Raw genomic sequence first — 22,671 nt, forward strand, 5'->3', positions numbered from 1 at the left:
TTCCATAAGATTATAATCCTATATTTGTATTGTATCTTTCTGTGTTTCGATACACAAATACTTACCATTGTGCTAAAATTACCTACAGTATTCAGTCCAGTAACATGCTGCACAGGTTGTAGCCGAGGAGCAATAGGCTATACCACACAGCCTAGGTGTGTAGCAGGCTATACCATCTTGGTTTGTGTAAGTACACTCTTTGATGTTTTTGTATAAGGACAAAATCACCTAGAGATGCATTTCTCAGAATGTATCCCCGCCGTTATACGACGCATGATCATAATTTTGTTGTTCTGGTTTCCATATTTTCTGTTGAGAAGTTAGCTGTCTGTCTCATTGTTGCTCTTTGGATGGTAACGTGCTTTTCCCCTCTTCTTGCTGCTTTCAAGATTTTCCTTGTCTTTGGTTTCTAGCAATTTTACAGTGGTATGCTTACTTTTTTTTTTAATCCTAAGAATTCAATGCACTTCTTTTCTTGTGGGTAACTTTTGAAAAGTTCTTGGTCATTATCACTTCAAATGATACTTCTGCTCCATTCTCTCTCCTCCCTTTTGGGGACTCAAAATTACATATATATCAGACTTTTCACCATGTTCTATATATCCCTTTTGCCCTTTTCCCTATTGTTAATATTCTTGGCTCTCCATACCATAATCTTGTTCCTTCTGGTTTACTAATGTACTCTGCAGTTGAAACGGCTCCGACGGTAGGGGTAATTTCAGTTCTTGATGCTGTTAAACCCATCTATTAAGTTCATAGTGTCAGTGGCTTTTCAGTTATAAAATTTCCATTTGTTTATATTTTTATAGATTCTCAGTCTCTGGTGAAATTCTCAATCTTATTGTCTATATTGCTGAACCTATCACAGTTATTTTAAAGTCCATTTCGGATAACTCTAATTTCTGGGTCACCTATTAGTCTGTTCTCTGCTTCTCCTCCTGACTCCTAAACTCCCTTGGGCCTGTTTTTCGTTCTGCCTGGTAGTGTTGTTATCAAATTCCCGTGTAAGAAAAGTTGTAGCACCTCTAAATGATGTTATCCTCTTCTAGAAAGAACTCTGATTGGAAGCTAGAACAGCTATATCCACCTTAATCCAATCAGGGGTTAAATCAACCTGAGGAGGTATTATAGTCTTTGTGAAGCCCAATGCCTATGGATCCCAGTTGAAAGCTTGGATATTAACTAGAGTCTCCTCCTCTTTGGTGAGTTAAAACTCAAATTTTTAGTTTCCTTAACACCATGAGACTGCCATAAACTTTGCTCTGCTTTTAGCTGTTTAAGTTTTGGCAACTGTCTTAAGGAGAAAAGCAACACACACAATGTTGGGCTCACCTCAGCAAACTGCCTTAGCAGCTCTCTGATGCCTGCAAACATGATTCTTATGGAATTTTATCTAGATTTTCTAGTTGTTCTCACTGGGAGTGTTAGTCTCTCACTCCATTATAGCCAGAAGCAGAATTCCATCCTTTATAAGTAAACAATATTTGAGTTATATCACACAGGATAAATAGGAGTTTGCTATGCAGAAAAGGAAAAATAAAAAGAAAGTCCAGGCAGAGGGAATACATAAAAAACAATGACAATCACCTAGTAAAGACTCCATTAATAGTTGCTGAGTGAGTGAACTAGGATATAAAGGCAGAAAACATGTAGTCATTTCCAGAATGAAACTCTAATTGAAAATTATAAGGGTAAACACTCTAGATTGCAAGCTTTGATTATTCCTCTTCTTCTCTCCCCCACCCCCCTTACTTTCTTCTGATTCTTTTTGGTACTCTTTTTATTTTGCCTTAGGAAATAAAAAAAAAAAAAAAAACTGAAATGGAAACAGATTCCATCACCACCACACTTTTTAACACCCAAACATTTTTATAAATCATTGGAAATTCTTGAGCTACAAGTTGATAAATATTCTCTTGTATTATTTCTAGTCAAAGCTACAGATAGTGTTTTCTATTGACTACAAATAACTCAAGAATACATAAAAGAGAATAATTTTTGAAATATTGTTTATATGAAATAAAGCATGTCTAAATAAGTACACAAAAATATAATCATTACCCAAGTCAAGTAAAATTTCCAAATTACTTCTTTGTACACTTGTAGTTCTTATACTTCACAAATTAAAATGATCTCTGATTTCTAAACCACAAATTATACGTATCTTCTTATTTCAGTGGCAGGTCATGTGTCAATTCTCCATGAAGTGTCCATCCCTTATCTTCCTGTAACTTCTGACTCTTCTGAACTTCTATAGGACTTTTTACTGCACTCTGAGTGAGAGGGATTTTCTGGTTACATGGACTAAAGACATGATCAGGTTACCCCAGATGATAGGGATTTATCGTGAGGATGCATGGCTAATAAGAAAGCTGAGGATACTATCTCAGTAGTCAAATGGGCTTAGAGTTCTTATACCAGTTCCCATTTTGGGCTGCTGCTTAGCTTAGTTAGCTTTTGATTTAGGAAATTATCCTTATTTCAATTAGTTGTGGCTAGGATATTGAGCATAATATGGTATAAACCATAGGGACCTAGGCATATCTTAATAAGAACTATGGGTAGTCATTTTTCTTTGGAAAAGGGGCTATGTTAGCCTTTGATGGCCTACCTATATCCTGCTCTGTATGTGGGTTATCTGATATACATCCTATTTTCTCAAATGGATTGTTAACAGCATTACAGCAGAGACCATGTCTTAAATTTAACTGTATTCTCTCCATAACTGTCCCACTGTCTTTTTTTTATCCCACTGTCTCAAACGTAACACAGGATGGCATGCATAGAAGCGGGGCAGGGCAGGGCTCTGGTTAAGCACATTAGGCTGTGGAGAAAAGTCTGGCTCTGATTACATGATCTTAGGTATGTTACTTAACTTTACTATGCCCCAATTTCCTTATTTGTAAAATGAGAATGATAACACTACCTAACTGAGGGGGTTATTGTGAGAAAATTCTAGGTGCTCGGGATTCCACAGTGAACAAAAAGGAAAAAAATTCCTGCCTTTCTAAAGCTTATATTCTAATTGAGGCAGACATACAAAAGCAAGATAAATAAGTAAAATAATGTTAGATGGTGTATTAGTGATCTATTGCTGTGTAACAAATTAGCAGCGTAACAGAAGAAACATTTATTATCTCACACGGTTTCTCTGGGTTAGGAATTCAGAAGCAGGTGCTCATCTGGGTGATTCTGGCTTGTGGTCTCTAATGAAGTTGCAGTCAAGATGCTGGCTAGGGCTGCAACCCTCTGAAAACTGAACTGGGGCTGGAGGGTCAGCCTCAAGAAGGCTCACTCATATGGATGGCGAGTTGGCGCTGGCTGTGGGCGGGACACCTCACTTCCTCACCAGGTAGACTCCTCCAACACAGGTGCCCGAGGGTCTTCATGACATTGTTAGTGGCTTCCCCCAGAGTGAGTGATTCACAGGACTGTTCTCCTTTGAGGCAGAAATACAATGCCTTTTATAACCCAGCCTTGATTGTCACACTCCGTTATTCCACAGTGCCCTATTAGTTATTGTGTTAGGGTTCTACAGAGAAACAGAAGCAATAGGAGAGAGAGCGGGCAGGGGAGGGCTGATTTATTATAGGAATTGGCTCGCACGGTTATGAAGGCTGAGCAGTCGCACAATCTGCCCTCTGCAAGCTGGAGAACCAGGAAAACTGGCGGTGTAATCAGTCTGGGCACAGAGGCCTGAGAACCGGTGGCAGGGAAGCGCCGGTGGAAATCCCAGAGTCTGAAGGCCAGAGAACCAGGGGCTCTGATGTCCCAGGGCAGGAGCAGATGGATGTCTCTGCTCAAGGAGAGAGAGGGAATTCACCCTTCCTCAGCCTTGTCGTTCTATCCAGGCCCTCAACCGACTGGATAACATCCAGTCACACTGATGATGGCGGATCTTCTTTACTCAGCCTTACTGATTCAAATGCTAATCTCTTCCAGAGACACCCTCACATCACCTTCAGAAATCATGTCATAAAATTAACCATCACAGTTATATAGGTCAGCCCTATTCAATGTGGCAGTGGACTACACAAGAATGTGAATACTAGAAGGTTAGAATCTTTGGGAGCCGCAACCACAGATATTGATAAGTACTAAGGAGAAAAAACAAAGACGAAGCCAGAAGCAATGGTGCACGCCTGCAGTCCCAGCCACTCAGAGGCTGAGGCAGGAGGACCGCTTAAGGCCAGGAGTTCAAGGCTACAGTACCCCGCGATCACGCCTGTGAACAGCTGCCGCACTCCAGCCTAGGCAACACAGCAAGACCCATCTCTACAACAAAACAAAACAACCCCCAAAACATAGACAAACAAGACCGCAAGTGTGGGGGTAAGGGCTAGGGTTGCAGTTTTAGAAAGGTGTCTAGGAAAGATCTCATTATAAAGGTGACACATGAAGAGCTGAAGGAACTGAAGGAAAAAGTCACATGGATATCTAGATCAGACAAACCCCCAGCGATGGGAGTAAGTATGATGATGATAATGATAACTAGGTACTCAAAGACCACTGTTGAATAATTAAATAAGTAATACAGACATGGTCGCCAATTTACAATGGTTGACTTATTTTTTTTTTTTTTTTTTTGAGACAGAGTCTCACTTTGTTGCCCAGGCTAGAATGAGTGCCATGGCATCAGCCTAGCTCACAGCAACCTCAAACTCCTGGGCTCAAGTGATCCTTCTGCCTCAGCCTCCCGAGTAGCTGGGACTACAGGCATGCGCCACCATGCCCGGCTAATTTTTTCTATATATATTATTTGGCCAATTAATTTCTTTCTATTTATAGTAGAGACGGGGTCTCACTCTTGCTCAGGCTGGTTTCGAACACCTGACCTTGAGCAATCCGCCCGCCTCGGCCTCCCAGAGAGCTAGGATTACAGGCGTGAGCCACCGCGCCCGGCCATTAACTTATTTTTTGACTTTACAATGGATTTATCGAGACATAGCCCCAAAGTTGAGGAGCATCTGAATATGATAATGGCAATAAATTAATTAATTAATTAAAAGTCTGCATGCAGAAAAGTAGAAAACAGACTATTGACTCATTTCCCCAAAGCTTTCAGTTGCCTTCTCCTGAGGCTCATTTCAGCATTAGCAGTAACTCTAGTTGATTCAACACAGAACCCCTCTTCTCATGCTATAGATCTGAATGTGTGCCCCAGAAAGAAGTCTTAAGCACTACTCAAAGGACATGCTGAAAAACATTGTTGAAACAGTGGCTGCATAACTCCTGCGAGGAGAGCTATTGAGGTTCATGCACCTCATGATCAGAAGGCATCTTCAATGCTAAGTATCTTTGCTATAATCCTGTTATAATTAAAAATCTGCCCACTAAGCTCTCTGCAAAGTGCCTTTCTATTACCCTTATTTCTTCACAGCAGTCCTGAAAGATAGGTTGTTATTAATAATGCACCTAAATGACTCTTTAGGGATTTTATAATTTTATAATTCTATTAATTTAGTATGTACAGAAATTTAGGAGCCTGATGAAAATTTTAAAAGCTGTACTTAGCATAACTCCAAAAGTTTCCATATAGATCCTCTGTCTAAAATTACCATGTGCTAAAAGAATAAAATGTCATTATCTACAGGAATACTTTGTATTACCAGTCAAATCTAATAGAACTCTCTGTTCCTTTGTAAATTCTTCTCCTTTTTAAAAAAAAAAAAAAAAACCAGGCATAGCCTAAGAGGAAGTGATCCTTAGGACATACTTGTTCTAAATGTTAACAAAAGAAAAGGCAAAGATTTTATTTTTCTTTTTCCTTGCCAATAATAAGACCTTTGCTCCTTTCCCATTAAGATATGAGTTACAGGCCGGGCGCGGTAGCTCACGCTTGTAATCCTAGCACTCTGGGAGGCCGAGGCGGGCAGATTGCTCAAGGTCAGGAGTTCAAAACCAGCCTGAGCGAGACCCCATCTCTACTATAAAAATAGAAAGAAATTAATTGGCCAACTAATATATATAAATTAGCCGGGCATGGTGGCTCGTGCCTGTAGTCCCAGCTACTTGGGAGGCTGAGGCAGGAGGATCACTTGAGCCCAGGAGTTTGAGGTTGCTGTGAGCTAGGCTGACGCCACGGCACTCACTCTAGCCTAGGCAAGAAAGCGAGACTCTGTTTCAAAAAAAAAAAAAAAAAAAGATATGAGTTACAGTCACTTACCTTCCACAAAGGCAACTGTAGTAGGTACACAGAGGAAGAAGAGGTCTATTAGCTTCCCAACTTAGCTTCCAAGATGTCCCTTCCATCTTTTCCCATCACCTCCCTCCTCAGAAGCACTGTCATGATATTTATTCATAGAAGGAGTATGCCACTGTTAATCTGTATCTTTTTCACTGGGCATCACTGGTCCATTTTTTAATAGATTCAGTCTCAAGACTTGCCCTCAAAATCTAAAATAACACGCAAAAGCAGTAAAATACTTGATATGGACAATGAAAAATTATGGAAGATAACCCTGTTGCAAAGCCAGTTTTCAACACATACGCAAACTGTTAAAATCTTCTCAACTATGAAAAAAGTCTTGAAATAATACAAGAAAAATAAATATTAGCATTTCAAAATCTATAAAAATACTCTAGTATTTAATCTGAAATAATTTCCCCTGAAACATAACGGTGCCACAAGGGTCAGAAAAAGTGGCATCAATAGATTAAGAGGATTTAACGCTTTGAATTCAATTATGAGATGAGTTCATGGCGGAGGTAATATGATTTGAAAGAAAATACAATCCAATTATACTCTTTACTTTTTAAATTATTCACCTAAATTTTTTCATCCTTTTATTATAAATTAGAATAAATTGGATATACAAATCAAAACAAAAATCTATAAAACACCAAAAATTTCTGCTGTTATGGAGCTTCCAGTAAGAGAAGCAACAAGCAAGAAGACAGACGAATAAACAAGATGCATTTAGAAAAGCTTTGAAAAAGTTAAAACATGGACACATGAAAGAGAATGTGGGTATTCAGGGAAGCTTCAGGAAGTAACATATGAACAGAGATTTAAATGGTGGGGTACAGGCAGCCATGCCAAAGACTTGGAGGAGGTGGTCTGTGCAGAAGACCCAGCAGGCGTTGGAGAATAAAGAGAGGATAAGGTGGAAAGAGGATGCCATCGGGGGGATGACAGGGGCACCTCATCTAAGGCGTGTAGGCTATGGCAATTCAAAGTTAGAAACCTAGATTCTGATCCACATCATGGCCACAGAATGAGAACTTACTCTGACCATGTTTATTTTCACTCATCCCATGGGAAGTCACTGACCCAATAAACACATGCTGATCACGTACTGTGTGCAAAAAACATTACAGAGAAAAACGTTTTAAAGAGTATGCCAGGGGTCCTTACCCTTACTCAGGAATTTAAAGAATGTTTTGTCCACTGTGACATTCAAGATAATAACTAAGAACAAGATAAGATCACATTCACTAATAAACTCCAAAATAACAGAGTAACAATAACAATGATTTCCATTTCAACATTAAATTTATACTTTATACAATACAATAGGAGCTCCTCTATTAATATCTCCCATGCATCAACAAACTTTTCCTTGATTTAGTTCAAAGCCAGAACATGACTCCTGATCTTGTCTGGATAGGAGATCTGTGAGGTATTGTGATGAAAAACATACACAGTAGTTTTTCAGCCCTATAACGTTATATACATGAATGTGCTCAGTAACCATGAACACTCAACATACGTAAGGTTGTACTCATATAACGTTTTCTGGTTGCAGTAATTACCCTTCATTTTGTATGATGAGAAGGGAAGGAAACCAAGATTTACCATGCCTGTAATAGGTACTAGACATGGAATTCTCAAGTAATGCTCACAATAACCCTGTAAGGGAAGTATTATCTCCATTTTACTGAAGTGCAGATAAGTTGGGTAACTAGCAAGGCCAAAGCGCAAGCTCTTTCTAAGTTAATCCTTAAAGCTTCCTGACTGAGAGGAGCTGATTAATTAACAACATTAATTTATTCAACATGTACTTCTAAAGCTCTTAAAAAGCCTAAATCCAAACTGGACTTATAAAACAACAAAACTTTAAAAAGAAAAGTTTGTCCTCTATTGCTGGTCCAAAAACTTCTCTGAATAAGAGAGATACCAAAATCTGGAAACTGATTCTCTTAAAAAATCTGACAGGAAAATTCAACTAGCCTAAAGTACAAATGCATGGCAGTGTAGAGGGAGGGTTAAATGGGAGTCCAGATGTTACTGGCTCACATAATGAGGGTGTGCATAAGGAAGGTTCAGAAACAGTTTAGCCCTGTCTTAGACAAAATTAATGTTCTCAGTCTGAACACAGTGTGAAAATCAGCACATCTTGTTTCTGCTCCTTTGATAGGCAGCAGATGGCATAACTGGTCACAAATGCTGGTCCACAAAAGCTCCCAGGAAAGGAGCCTTGAGTTTGCAGGCAAGTTCTGAGCTGCTTACTATGCTGCTGCCTCCAACACTGATGTACTTTAAAATATTCCTGCCTGTCAGCAAGCTTGGAAAGGGAAGTTATCATTAAATGGCAGTGAAATTCAGGGGGGAAGAATCTCTTACATAATCATTTTATTGAAGCCCACACAAGTATTCCTTTAGTTCTTGTTTATTTTGCCCTTTAATTCCTGGAATTGTTCGATCAATAGTGTTTTTTTTTTGAGACAGTCTCACTTTGTTCCCCAGGCTAGAGTGAGTGCCATGGCGTCAGCCTAGCTCACAGCAACCTCAAACTCCTGGGCTCAAGCAATCCTCCTGCCTCAGCCTCCCGAGTAGCTGGGACTATAGGCATGTGCCACCATGCCTGGCTAATTTTTTTCTCTATATATATTTCTTTCTATTTTTAGTAGAGACGGAGTCTCGCTCAGGCTGGTTTCGAAGTCCTAACCTGGAACAATCCGCCCGCCTAGGCCTCCCAGAGTGCTAGGATTACAGGCGTGAGCCACCGTGCCGGCCAAGATCAACAGTGTTTTTTGGAAGTCTTTCTTCCCCTGAGTTTCCCTATCAACACATTTTTGACATGCTGTGTGGAAAACTTGTTGTTGTTGTTGTTTTAAAAAACACATAGTCAATAGAACTGTGTATTTCCCTCAGGAGTCACTTTGGAAATGACTAATCATGTGTGATTTTTCAGATGTCACTTGCACAACAGCAGACTAGACACAGATTTTTAAATCCCACGATGCAAGTGGAATCCAAGCTTCGCCTGTTCGCGTTCCTCTTGGATGCAGGGGTTATTTGGCAGGACTGTTTTCCTGTTTCAACAGCTTGAACACCAACCAACCGGACAAACAACGCCTCTTGCAAAAGAGGGCCTGCTTCCTCCAGCCCCCCACGCCCGCCCCCTGCACGCCCCTCCCCGCCGCCACAGCCCCGCTTCTCATTTCGGTCCCTAATGTCCCCGCATCTACGCCCGCGGTGGGACTCTTAAGTCCCCGGCTCTTCGGTCAATCAGACCCACGTGGAGGTCCCTTCCCGCGGAGGATGCAGACCGACCGGGTGAAAGAGAGAGGGCCCCCTCCGTCCCCCGAGGGCGCTCTCTCGGCCCCGCTGAGCCGGCGGAGCCCCACGGGGGCGCAGGGGGCGGACGCGCAGGGAAGGGCGCGATGCCCGGCCAGGGAGCAGCGTCCCCCGGCGCCCTGGGGCGGGTGGGGAGGAGCGCCTGGGCTGGGCAGGGGGCGCGCGGGCCGAGCACGGGGCGCGGCCAGAGGCGCTTACCGGCGACCGTAGCGGCGGCGAGGCCCAGCAGCGGCAGCAGCAGCGCGGGCAGCGCGGCCCCGGGCATGACTGCGGGCGAGGGCGCCGGCGGCGGGCGGGCGGGCGGGCGGGCGGCAGCCGGAGGGCAGCGGGGGCGGCGCCGCTCGGAAGTGCGGAGCGCCAGCCCGACCCCTCCCACCGCGGACGCCGGCCCCCGCGGAGGGCGCAGGGGAGGGCTGGGCGGGGAGGGGGTCCCACCCAGCGAGGCCCCGGGCTGCCCAGGTCCCGCGGGCGGGCCTGGCGCGCTGCCTTCTGGAACTTCTCGCTTTAATTTTTTTTTTTTTTTTTTACTTTTCATTTGTACTGAAATAATTCCAGACTTTCGAAAATGTTGCAAAAATAAGTACAGAACATTTCTGTAACCGTTTGGCCCACTTCCCTAAATACTAACATCTTGCATAACTCCAGGACAATGATCAAACCCCGGAAATTAACACTGGTATGAAACCACTAACTAATCTACGGCACTTATCACATTTCTCCAATTGTCCCCCCAATGGTCTCCGTCGGTTCTGGCACCCAATCCAGGGTTATACATTGCATTGAGATGCCACGTCTCCTTAGCCCCCTTCAATCTAGGACAGTCCCACGTCATTCTTTGTCCTTCAGGATCAAAACACTTTGAAAACAGTACTGGCTGGTGCTTTTGTAGAATGTCCTTCAGCTTCCGGTCGTCTGATGTTTCCTCCCGATTGGATTCAGGTTACTCTTTGTTGGGGCAAGTGTACCACAGAAGTGATGTGCCCTGCTCAGGAGAGACAGGATGTCACTATGTCTCATCAGTGGTGATGTTAACTTCGGTCACTTGGTTAAGGTAGTGTCTGCCAACTTACTTCTTTGGATCTAATAGCCAGAAATCTTTTCAAAGGCTCCTCCCAGTGGACTATGTCTCTTAGACAACTTTTCTCTGTTACTAGCTTCAGGGTCTAGAGTCCTTAAACTATCCTTGCTATAATATGTGTATAAACTGTGCAATTACAACTTGACCCGTGAGGGCCTTTGGAGCCAAACAACACAAGCCAGGGCCAGGGATGGCTGTTTAGGCCTCACGTCATTGGCAAAAATCGAATCTAAACACAAGAAGAAAACAAATGACCCAATTTAAAAATGGGCAGATAATCTGAAGTCACCTCGTCAAAAAAGGTATGTAGTGGTAAATAAGCTTACAAAAAGATGCTCAACATTATATGTCATCAGAGAAATGCAAATTAAAACAAAAATGAAATAGCATTGTTGCGGCAGTGTGTTATAGCTCTTATTACAGTGGGGGAAAGACCCAAGTGGCACATGAAGAGTCAGCGAAACAGCCTTTATTCTTCCACAGCTCTCCTGGGGTCTTCCAATCTTCTCTCCTTCCTGCCCTTCTGCCCCTGCTTTTATACCCTTGGTAGGGCTCAAGAAGCGTCCAATCAACTACAAGCTTTAACATCCAATCAGCAATAAGCTTTAACATCTGATCAACAACAGGTTTTAGCATCCAATCAAAAACAGTGGGATTCAAAAATCACCCAATCAGGATCACACAAACAGCATGGCCAGAAACAGGCAGCAGCATGTGGGCCTGGGGACACGTGGGGGGTCCAGGGCGGTTTGGCTGTGTGCCACCAGCGGGCCCTCCAACTGGCCAGGCGCAGCACTGGCCCGTGGAGATGCGGAACCACAGGGAGGCGGCCAGCGGCTGCTCCCAGCACCTGCCATTTTCCCCATCGCCATTACACACCTATCAGAATTACTAAAATTCAAAACTCCAACAACACCAAATGCTGACAAAGATGTCAAGCAACAAGGACTCTCATTCATTGCGGATGGTGGGAATGCAAAATGGTACAGGCACTTTGGAAGAAAGTTTGGAAAATTTTTACAAAACTAAAACATTCTCACCATACAATCTAGCAATCTTACTCCTTGGTATTTACCCAAACAGGTTGGAAACATGCACACAAAAACATGCACATGAATGTTTATAGCAGCTTTATAATTACCCAAATCTGGAAGTACCCAAGACGTCCTCCAATAGGTGAATGGATAAACAGTGGTACATCCATACAATGAAATATTATTCAGGCAGGTCATGGTGGCTTGTGCCTGTAGTCTCAGCTTTTTGGGAAGCTGAGGTGGGAGGATTGCTGAGATGGGAGTTCAAGGCTGAAGTGAGCTATGATTGTACCACTGCACTCCAGCCTGGGCAACAGAGCAAGACCCTGTCACTATTAAAAAAAAAAAATGTATTATTCAGTGCTAAAAAGAAAAGAGCTATAAAGCTACTAAAAGACATGGAGGAAGCTTAAATATGTATTGCTAAGGGAAAAAAGCCAATGTGAAAAGGCTACATACTATGTGATTCCAACCATATGACATTTTAGACAAGACATTTAGACAAGACTTTTAGATAGTAAAAAGATAAGTAATGCCAGGGCTTGGGATTGGGAGACAGAGAAGAAGAAAGGAATGAATAAGTGGAGCTCAAAGGATTTTTAGAGCTGCGAAATTATTCTGTATGATACTGTAATGGTAGATGCATATCGTCATGCATTTGTCAAAATCCATAGATATGGATTTGTATAAAACAAAGATAAGCCCTATGGACTTTAGTTAATAATAATGTATCACTATTGCCCTGATTTGATTAATTCACATTGTATGTCTGTATCAAAAACATCACATGAACTCTATAAATATATACAACTATTATGTACCCATAATAATTAAAATAATTTTTTTAAAAGTATAAATAGTGGCTCAACAATTGTAAAAAATGTACTATGTTAATAATTGGGGAAGCTGTGTGTGTAAGGAAGTATATGGGAACTCTGTACTTTCTGCTCAATTTTTCTATAAACCTACAACTGCTCAAAAAATCTATTTTAAAAAAATCAAGTCTAACTCTTTCCAACTCTTTCTAATCCTTTCCATGTTTCTGATAGTCTAGTCTGAAATGAAGTGATCACACCAAGGAAATTTGACCAAGGGGTCAATAGGACAGTCATAGAGAGTTAGAAGTGGTAGGAACCATCTTTATTTACGGATAAGGAAATTGAGACCCAAAGAAGGGATGTGACTTACCCATGGGCACACAGTGAATGCCAAAAAATGAACCAGAACCCAAGTCTTCTGTTGGTTTTTCTAATTGTTCCAGGTTTACCAACTTTGACAAAGTAACAAGGTCTTGCTCAACTTACTTATTTTGATTCTTCTCAAGCTGTCAATAATGAGTTTATTATCTACCAAACCCAAACTGAATCCTTTCAAAGGTATTGTCCATTAAATATTGACACATCTTGATTCTGGACTCTTTTGCACTGTTAACTGCACTAATAAAGTGAACTGTGCTATGCAATTGAAAAAGTTCTCTACTGCCCCACCTCAGGCACCAAAGTATATTTTATCAATGTGGTAACCTTGTATTAAATTAATTTTCAATTACTTGGTTAGATTTACAATAGAATTGACATCCTAATGTATCCATCTAATTTAGGCAAATAACCCATTTTAATGTTGTTATTTTTCTAAGTCATTTGAACTAAGGAAAGGTATATTTTTGCCATTCTTAACTCTGGTGCACATTGCCTCATTTATTTTGCTAATATAACAGGCTACTTACTGCCTTTATGTAAGATAATGTGCTATTTTACTAAAATCTCTCACTATGATGTCTTGCTCGCCAGTCACACCTCATACCTTTAATTTTTTCTTCTTTTTCACTTCATGTTACCTCCTCTTTGGCATCATTTCTCTCAGCCTTTTATTTCTGCTTATCCATCCAGCCTGGACACCATATCCTCTGTTCTCCTTATTCCTCTAGTACACTCGCCTGGCCAACTCTGAATCTGGGGTCTGCTTTTCCTCAACTTCACTGAACTGAGGACAAATAGAGGCAATCAATCAATTCTCCTGATGGTTGTCATTAAAAATATATGGCTTTTAATTTCATCTGGGCCCTATATGCCTCTTCTGCAATCCTTATATTTTATTTTACTTTGGTCATTGTCCTCTCCTGTTCCTCTATTAGGTATTTCAATTTTTTATTGTTCTGTTCAAGGTAGGAAACCATCTGCCATCCCTACGTTTCTTAGCAGAAGACTTTGCCTTCTAGTACTCAACAAGAAAGTGGAAGACATCAGGTATAGACAAACATCTTCAAATGATGATCTGCAGGTCTTCGCTTGTGGCCTCAGAGGAAGGTATGTTTCCCCTGTCCCATCTGAACCCAATTCCTCTTTCTGCTTGGAATGGCTCCTTTCATCTCATCTTCTCTGAGATCTCCTGCCACTAATGACTTTCTCTCTTTCCCCTGCATCATCAACTTTTCTGTGTTCACACTTTTTGTTTTTCCTCTCACCTTCTAAACCTGTGAATCTCTTTACCTTGCCTTGCCCCCCTCCTTTGGAAAAAAATTTTCCATCCTTCTCCTTCTAGCTATGGCCCAATCCCTGTTCTTTCCATCCACAATGTACTTCTCAAAATCTAACGTTCTCCATTCCCTAATTTCCCTCTAACTTTTCAGCTCACTCCCATCTGGATTATGGCTTAAGCACTCTGCTGCATTTCTATGAGCCGAGACCATCTTTGGTTTCCTACTTCCTAGATTCCACTTTTATCTGACTCTGCCTCTCCATTGTTTAGCAAGTGGATCAATATTGACTTGATCCTACATTGTATTAAAAGGGTATTTGGCCAGGGAACTAAGACCCCAGCCTTCTCGGGACTGATCAACAACCCATGTAAAGTCCCTGGGCAAGGTCCCTGGGCTTGGCATTGCTGGGCAGGCCTTTGGCCTGAGGTGTTAGGCCTAGAGAATGTTAGAATAAAACAGAGGGTAAGTCCTGCTCTGTGTTTTTCAGCTTCCCCAGACCCAGGGGTGCTGAAACTAGGATGGAGGGAAAAGGCTGATGAGGGAGATGAGTGAAGAGGCTGGTACAAATAATCCAAGAGGAAAAACAAGATAAAGACCTGAAATAATCCAGTTGAAAAATGGAGATACCATGTTTCCCCGAAATTAAGACAGGGTCCAATATTTATTTTTCCTCAAGAAGACACCCTAGGGTTTATTTTCAGCATATGTGTTATATTTTTTAAGTACGGTACAACAATCTACATGTATTCAAATACAGTTAAGTCGTCTTCTTCTGGATCATCATAACAACTTTCCAAACCCTGAATTCCATCCTGAATTTTTTGCGACTCTATTTCCTTTAGAACCATTGGCCCCAATCTCTCATGTCGAGCAATAGAGCTCTCACGGGGCAGATGAGATGGGCTGCTCCTCTTCTTTACCGGGACGAAATGCAAATGCATGGGTTGTGCAGATACTGCATGGGTTGTGCAGATACCCTGTGTAGCCACGCCCATCACTAGGTGTTATTTTCAGGGTAGGGCTTATATTGCGCAAATGCGTAGAAATCCTGCTAGGGTTTATTATATGGGTAGGTCTCATTTTTGGGGAAACATGGCATCTGCTTGGTGAGAATTCTGAGATAAAATTGACAGAATCATTGGATTAGGGAGATGAGAAAGACAGGACTTGAAGATGACTTCTGGGTTTCTTGCCTGTGAGACAAGGAGTATGGTTTTATGTTTTTTTCATATTAATTGAAAAAGAATATAAGGAAAAAAATTGAGTGTGAGAATGGAAAAGAAGTTTCTCAAGTTCTGTTTGTGATTAATTTAGCTCAGGAAAAAAGGGAAATACATGTATACTAAATTTGTTGAGATGTAAATATAGTGAGACTGTTCTAATTTAGAATATGTAGAGAAGTAGAAGTAACTGCACACGTCATGAGGTCTAGTAAAAAAAAAGTCTTTATTTTGAGAACTAGCTAAAATTTGTCTTAAGCATGATAAAATTGTTGAACTAATTGTGTCATAATAAAAATTGGGTCTTTGTTTCTCCAAGAGGGTTTTGGGATTGAATGAGACTTCGATAAAGGAATCTTGACCTCTAACTTTCTCCAGAAAAATCTTAGCAGAGATATCAGCATTGGGGGTTACTAAGACTATAGCAACCATTTGCAGGGGAAAATTCTTAGATAATGACAATATCTTGCCATAGGATCAGGGATGGGAACATGCTGTATATGGGGGAAGAAGGAAGAAGGGGATAATTATTGGTATCACTTGAATGTTTGTCCCCTAATATATCATCATTACATCTATGTACTTGCTTTTTTAGGTAATCAAAACAACAACAACAACAAAAAAAAAAACAAAAAACAGGAGGACTGAACAGGAGGACTTGCTTTCTTCTTCTTTTTTTTTTTTATTTTGGCATATTATGGGGGTACAGATTTTAAGGTTTCAATAAATGCCCATTTCCCCCCCTCTGCTTTCTTCTTGAGGAAAAATAAATATTAGACCCTGTCTTAATTTCAGGGAAACATGGTATCTCCATTTTCAACTGGATTATTTCAGGTCTTTATCCTTTTTTTCCTCCTGGATTATTTGTACCAGCCTCTTCACTCATCTCCCTCATCAGCCTTTTTCTTGGTTTTAAGAAATTAATTTTATCAGTCCACGTGTGATGGTTGGGTTAGCAAGAGAAGCCTGGAATGAACTGTCTTTAGTTCTTCTGAAACATTTGGAACAGGGAAATGAGGAAGGAAAAACAACATGGGCATTTGTATTCCTGGCATGGTGGCTTGTGCCTACAGTTCCAGCACTTTGGGAGGCTGAACAGGAGGACTGCTTGAACCTGGGAGTTCAAGACTGCAGTGAGCTATGATGATGCCACTGCAATCCAGCCTGGGGGACAGAGCGAAACCCTGTCTCAAAAAACCAAAAACAAACAAAAACATGACCAGAAAAAAAAAATACAGGCAGTTCTGGACATGTTGAGGACTTTCACATAACCTGTCCAGTAGGTGGCTAGAAATATGAGCCTGGAACTATCTATTTGAACTATTAGCTTAGAAATGGTTGTTAAAGGGGGAGGGCTAGGCAGGCTCTCCTGAGGAGAGCACAAAGAATGATAAGTAAGTGGAACACAGATGGAATCCCTGCTGATCCTACTAGTCAAAAGACACACTGAGCAAGAGGAATCTGAAAAGGAGACTAAAACCAAACATTCAGAAATGTAGGAATCCTTACATTTATCCTTTACAAAAGGCACACAAAATCTCTTAAAGAATGCCTCAATTTATAATAGCTGCACATTTTATTTCTCATCATACTATATGACTAACATAATAAAGCCCCATCTACAGATATTTTCTTTTCAACAAGGATTAATGCCAACATTTTATTCAAAAGAAAATCACTTTATTATGACATCACCACTATATACAGCCATACTTTTCACATCTAGTTGGTTCAGTTTCTCAAGGAAAATCTTAATGACTAAAATTGTACAGATGATAGGACAAGAGAACTAGTCGTACACATTCGATAAAAAAATATTCTGGGATAACTATAAACTATATTAAAACTGTCTTAGAAAAATTATTTACAACTCTATTATAGTATAAACACTCTAAATTTAAAATAAATCTGTGGATTTCATACCAAAATACTTTAAAGTATAAATATAAGTTAAATGCTGAATAAAACATTCACCATGTTCAGTGGATGCTATTAAGAAAATATTCTAGGTGTAAAAATTTTAAATGATAACCATAAAACAATATTTCCTTAATAATTCATGATTTTAAACATTTTAATAGTAATTACAAGGTTTAGAGTTTCATTGAAAAATCCTTATTTTTACAAATGCAGGTTATATAATTTCCTTCATGGACCCCTTCTCCATTTAGCTCATATAAAAAGGTAAGAAAATAATAAAAAATTCTTAGTCAAAAGTTGACATGTTATGTGAAGTATATAAATTGTAAAATTTTCAAGCAGTCTTATATCTACTTGATTCCCTTTAAAAAGGTAGCAGTTATATGTGCTACATCAGAAAAGAGAAAACATACGGCTTCAGGGTACCTAATCAATCTAAAAATAACATCCCCACACTTTAGAAAATGTTAAGTGCTAAATCTTTAATAGCCATTGTTTTATGAACAGAAAAAACTTTTGCATTTAAATAATATTAGTATGACGTATCTTTGGAATACTATAAGAAGCATCTTGCCAAGAGGCATCATTTTGCTGTATAAAAAGTAAGCGTATCTCATTGTTTAATAATTTTTCCCAAATGCTACAAATCACTCTTTTGAAACAACATTGAAACTATTTGCAGTTGGGTTTTTACCTTGAGGTACTAATTTTGCATTTTGCTGGATGCTTTTAAAAATTAAAAGTGTATATGTAACTAGTAATTTTAATTTTCTAAGATTTTGTTAGAAATTTCATTAAAAAATATATATCCTAGTTACCAACCATATTCCTGCAGAGTAAATGCACATTAAAATTATTACCCTCCAAACAATTTGGACTTCAGTTCCAGCATCAAGTTCCTCTCCATTTGTATTAATTAGAGTTATGAATATGGCATTTAGTGGGCAATTAATTGTGGATACCAGCATATGCCTAAGACCTAAGCAACTGAAAAAGTACTTAAGACTTCTACTTTGGAACAGAGTAAATACTGACACTGGGAAATTTTTAAAGTGGCTCATTTCTCCTATCCCATTAGTGCAAATTAGCAAACTTTTAGAATAATTTAGTCATGGAAGGAAGGAAGCATAATCTCATCTTCATTCACTCCTTGTTCGTATCGAACTGATGAGAAGCGTGCCCAGTGCAAACGATTCTTTTGGAAGAAGAACCAAATGAGTACGCTGATGAGAGCTAAGACGCTTAGGATTGCAATTGTAATAGCTATTCCTCTGTAATCAGGGCCTGGAATAGAAAAAGTTTGACATTGGAGGAGAGAATACAATTATTAATTTTATACACTCAGGTATGTGTCACATAGATAAGCCCATAAATTGTGTACATTTTAGATACAATAAATACATGATTGTTGCGTAGCATTAACACAGAATTCAAACTCATCATCAAACCCTTAAGTGCTTTCTTTTCAGATTTAGGTGTTTTCCTTTTCATTCAAATCCTCTTCATTGCTATAGGAATTTTCTTCCAAAGAAATTAAAAACACTTTGATTACTCTTACTTTCCCTTCCCAACACCCCTTTAGGAAGACATTGCTACCTGTATATTATCCTACTTTGATAGCAAATTGCTAAAAGCTGTAAATTTTTGTGTTTGACTTACTCGGAGCCAAATAAAGCATTATTTGCTTTCCCCTGATCTTTGGTTGGCTGATTCTTCAGATCTCCGTGTCTCCTGCTCTTAGATGTTATCCCTGATAACTTAACCTAGAGTAGCTATCTACCTATTTTCGATCACATAGAGTTTACAATTATTTGATATTTCCCTCTCTTTCAAAACTTGACCTGCTTGTTTGTTTATCTTTCCTCACTAGATTGTAATCTCTGTGAAAACAGGTACCTTATCTGTCTTGTTCACTGGGGTATCCCAGACATAGAACAGGGCACGAGTGACATATAGTAGACACTAAATATTTGCTGAGTCAATGCATGCATATATAGATACTGATTACCTAGAATTCGGGTTTTATCTTTAATATTTATACACCAAAATGGAAATTTTTATGCTAGATCTTTAAAAATGTTTTTGTGAAAAATTTAGAGCTCTTTCTCCAGAAACGAAGTTAAGATAATATTTTTATGGTTATTTTATGTAGCAATTCATGATGAAACACAAGCTAAAATTATGATTTCATAGAGATACCCTGAAAATTTTAAGCAATTAAACCTAGTTTTGCATTATTTTAAAATTAATCATGAGTTTCATAGAAATGGGAAGAAAGGAAGCAAATTAACTACCGAAATAGACCTTTAAGCTTTTACATATTCAAACTATAGAATAAAATATATCTCAAGACCATTTTCAAAGAAATTACCTCCCTAATACTCTGGCAGCTTCCATTTTTCTTAGGAAAGAATTATATAAAGTTTAGACTGTTTAATAGTTTCATTTGGGAGCCCTAGACATCTTGCGCATTTATTATCTCTTGTAATCTATTTTTCAGGGGAAAAATCTCTGCAGCTTAATTGAGATTTTTGGATATACTTTAAGGACTAAATACTTCAGGACCACGTACAAAACTTTGTGTATAATTGACTGGTATATTTATTTCCTTACCTGTTCTGAAAAAAAGCTTCCTTAAGGACAGGTTATACACTTACCCAGAGGAACTTTGCAGACAACTCTTCCGAAGCCATGTGCACATTCAACTTTTTTCCAAGTTTCATTCGAAGCTAACAAAATGCTACATTTTCCATTACCACTCTTACTCTTATTTTCCCATTTGAAAAATTTCACTTCTGATCCATCTAACCAACTCCAGGACTGGTCTGAAGAAAGAAATTGCATGCACCAATATTTATTGCCACTAAAAGTCAAAAGCATGTAGTTCATATGACTCATCAGAACTGTGCTGTATAATAGCCGCTTTTAATTTTTTTTAAATTAATCTTTTTTACATTTTTCTTTTTTCTTATTTTTTAATTATTTTACATTGATGAAGATTCACCTTATCAGAACAATTAGCCACTTTTTAAAATGAGATTCATTAAGAATGAAAAAAAACGTAAATCACTTGCACTTCACTTGCACTAGTCACATTTCAAGTGCTCAATAGCCACATGTACCTAGTGACTACTATATTAGTGCAGATACAGAACATTTCATCTTTGTAGAAAGTTCTGTTGTATAGCACTAATACAGATTGTGGTGTTTTGATTAAAGTGCAGAATGTTTGCACATTTATTGTGTGAGGGATAGATTTCTAAGGACTCATTCATATCCTCTCTCCACCAATTTGAAGAACTCATATCATTAAAGATATGCAGGCCGAGCGCGCTGACTCTCCCCTGTAATCCTAGCACTCTGGGAGGCCGAGGTGGGTGGATTGCTCGAGGTCAGGAGTTCGAAACCAGCCTGAGCAAGAGTGAGACCTGTCTCTACTATAAATAGAAAGAAATTCATTGGCCAACTAATATATATAGAAAAATATTAGCCGGGCATGGTGGCGCATGCTTGTAGTTCCAGCTATTCTGGAGACTGAGGCAGAAGGATTGCTTGAGCTGAGGAGTTTGAGGTTGCTGTGAGCTAGGCTGACGCCATGGCACTCACTGTAGCCTGTTCAACAAAGCGAGACTCTGTTTCAAAAAAAAAATATGCTAATGGAAGAAGAAGGGTCCAGAAAGCTGCCTCCCCTTTTGCCACCACCATGACTCCATTTTTGTTTCCCAGCTGAGGTGGCTCCACCTTGTGGTGACAGTGTAAACACAAGCTACAATTTATTAAGATGGCCAACTTTGGTTTGTTTTACTGTTTTGACACAGGGTCTCACTTTGTTGCGGGACTGAAGTGTAGTGATACCATCATAGCTCACAGCAACCTCAAACTCCTGGGCTCAAGCGATCCTCCTGCCTCAGCCTCATGAGTAGCTGGAACTATAGGCACACACCACCATGCCTGGCTCATTTTTACAATTTTTGTAGGGTTAGGGTCTCACTATGTTGCTCAGGCTGATCTTGAACTCCTGGCTTCAAGTGATCCTCCCAACTCTGCCTCCCAAAGTGCTAGGATTACAGGCATGAGCCACTGTGTCCAACTGAGATGGCCAACATTGAATCCATTCATTTTTGACAAATACTTAACATTTAGAATTCACATTTATTTTAATAATTTAAAATTCAACTTTACATAAAATGTGAAACAAACTTCCTATTCCTCTCTCAAATTTGCACTAATTTCATTCTTTATCAATTCCAAATTCACTCAAATCTCATACATATTATTTCTTATTGAAAAATTCTTCCACAAATTCTCTTTGAATGAAGTCTCTGCAATTTTACTAAGCTATTTGAAAAAAAATCTCTATTAAGATTTAATTTTTTTTTTTTAGGCAGAGTCTCACTCTGTTGCCCAGGCTAGAGTGCCATGGCGTCAGCCTAGCTCACAGCAACCTTAATCTCCTGGGCTCAAGCAATCCTTCTACCTCAGCCTCCTGATTAGCTGGGACTACAGGCATGTGCCACCATGCCCAGCTAATTTTTTCTCTCTCTATTTTTTTAGTTGGTCAATTAATTTCTTTTATTTTTAGTAGAGACAGGGTCTTGCTCTTGCTCAGGCTGTTTTAGAACTCCTGACCTTGGCCTCCCAGAGAGCTAGGATTACAGGTGTGAACCACTGTGCCTGGCCCAAAGATTTAATTTTAATTTATGGTAAAAACATCCAAAGAGTGAAGAGAATTGCAAGAAGATAAGTTTCTGAATAACAGGATAATAAACTGCAAAAGCATGTGATGATTGGAGCTAGAAGTCTTAGAGAAGTAAGGTGAAGAAGTCTTAGGGAAGTACAGGTTCCTCGTAGGACACTGGGGATACAGGAATTACATATTCCTTCAAAATTTCTAAGCCTCCAGAACAGCAAGCAGACCTAGCTTATTTATCAATAAGAAGCATTTGATTTAGCTACCACTTAACATCCTTTAGCAAGGCTGAAGAATGGTATTTAGGACAAGTTGCAACTCTCTTTGCACACAAAATTGTGTTACTTACAGACAGAATGTTGTGATAATCCAAGCCAAACTCTCATGGTAATATTATTATTTTCCCTCATCAGTCTGCTCACAAATTTATTCTCAGCTTCATCTTTTATGGAAACAATATTTGCAGAATGATCTGTTGAAAAAAACAAATCCCCAATGAATTACCTTTATGCATACTAGAGAAATAGTTTATTCTGAACTAGCCATTTGAAAAAAATCTATAATGAACAAGATCATTGAGAAATTCAAGCTTTACACAGAGACTGATTTTAAAAACTGGTATTTATGTCAAGATTTTAACAGTACTTCCAAAAAATAAAAGCTTCCAAAAAAGTTAGAAACATTTCTAGATTGAAATATAGAAATTCCATGATTCTTCAAAATATTT

At 39.5% G+C, this 22,671-nt stretch overlaps 2 protein-coding genes across 2 annotated transcripts in view; both read right to left on the reverse strand.

Annotated features, from left to right (window-relative positions):
* The window catches only part of CD302 (CD302 molecule), a 36,853-nt gene extending 26,830 nt beyond the window's left edge, over positions 1–10,023 (reverse strand). The window contains exon 1 of the mRNA XM_012745225.2: positions 9,722–10,023. Within this exon, the coding sequence (XP_012600679.1) occupies positions 9,722–9,788 (67 nt within the window). The 5' untranslated portion in view covers positions 9,789–10,023. The remainder of the gene's footprint in view (positions 1–9,721) is intronic.
* A 6,876-nt stretch (positions 10,024–16,899) lies between these two features.
* LY75 (lymphocyte antigen 75) overlaps positions 16,900–22,671 on the reverse strand; it is a 99,883-nt gene continuing 94,111 nt past the window's right edge. Inside the window, exons 33-35 of the mRNA XM_012745224.2 lie at positions 22,294–22,416; positions 19,912–20,079; positions 16,900–18,538 (exon numbers count right to left, since the gene is read on the reverse strand). Of these exons, the coding sequence (XP_012600678.2) occupies positions 18,360–18,538; positions 19,912–20,079; positions 22,294–22,416 (470 nt within the window). The 3' untranslated portion in view covers positions 16,900–18,359. The remainder of the gene's footprint in view (positions 18,539–19,911; positions 20,080–22,293; positions 22,417–22,671) is intronic.

The sequence above is a fragment of the Microcebus murinus genome, chromosome 8 (genome assembly GCF_040939455.1).
Source record: "Microcebus murinus isolate Inina chromosome 8, M.murinus_Inina_mat1.0, whole genome shotgun sequence".
Taxonomy (NCBI): Eukaryota; Metazoa; Chordata; class Mammalia; order Primates; family Cheirogaleidae; genus Microcebus; species Microcebus murinus.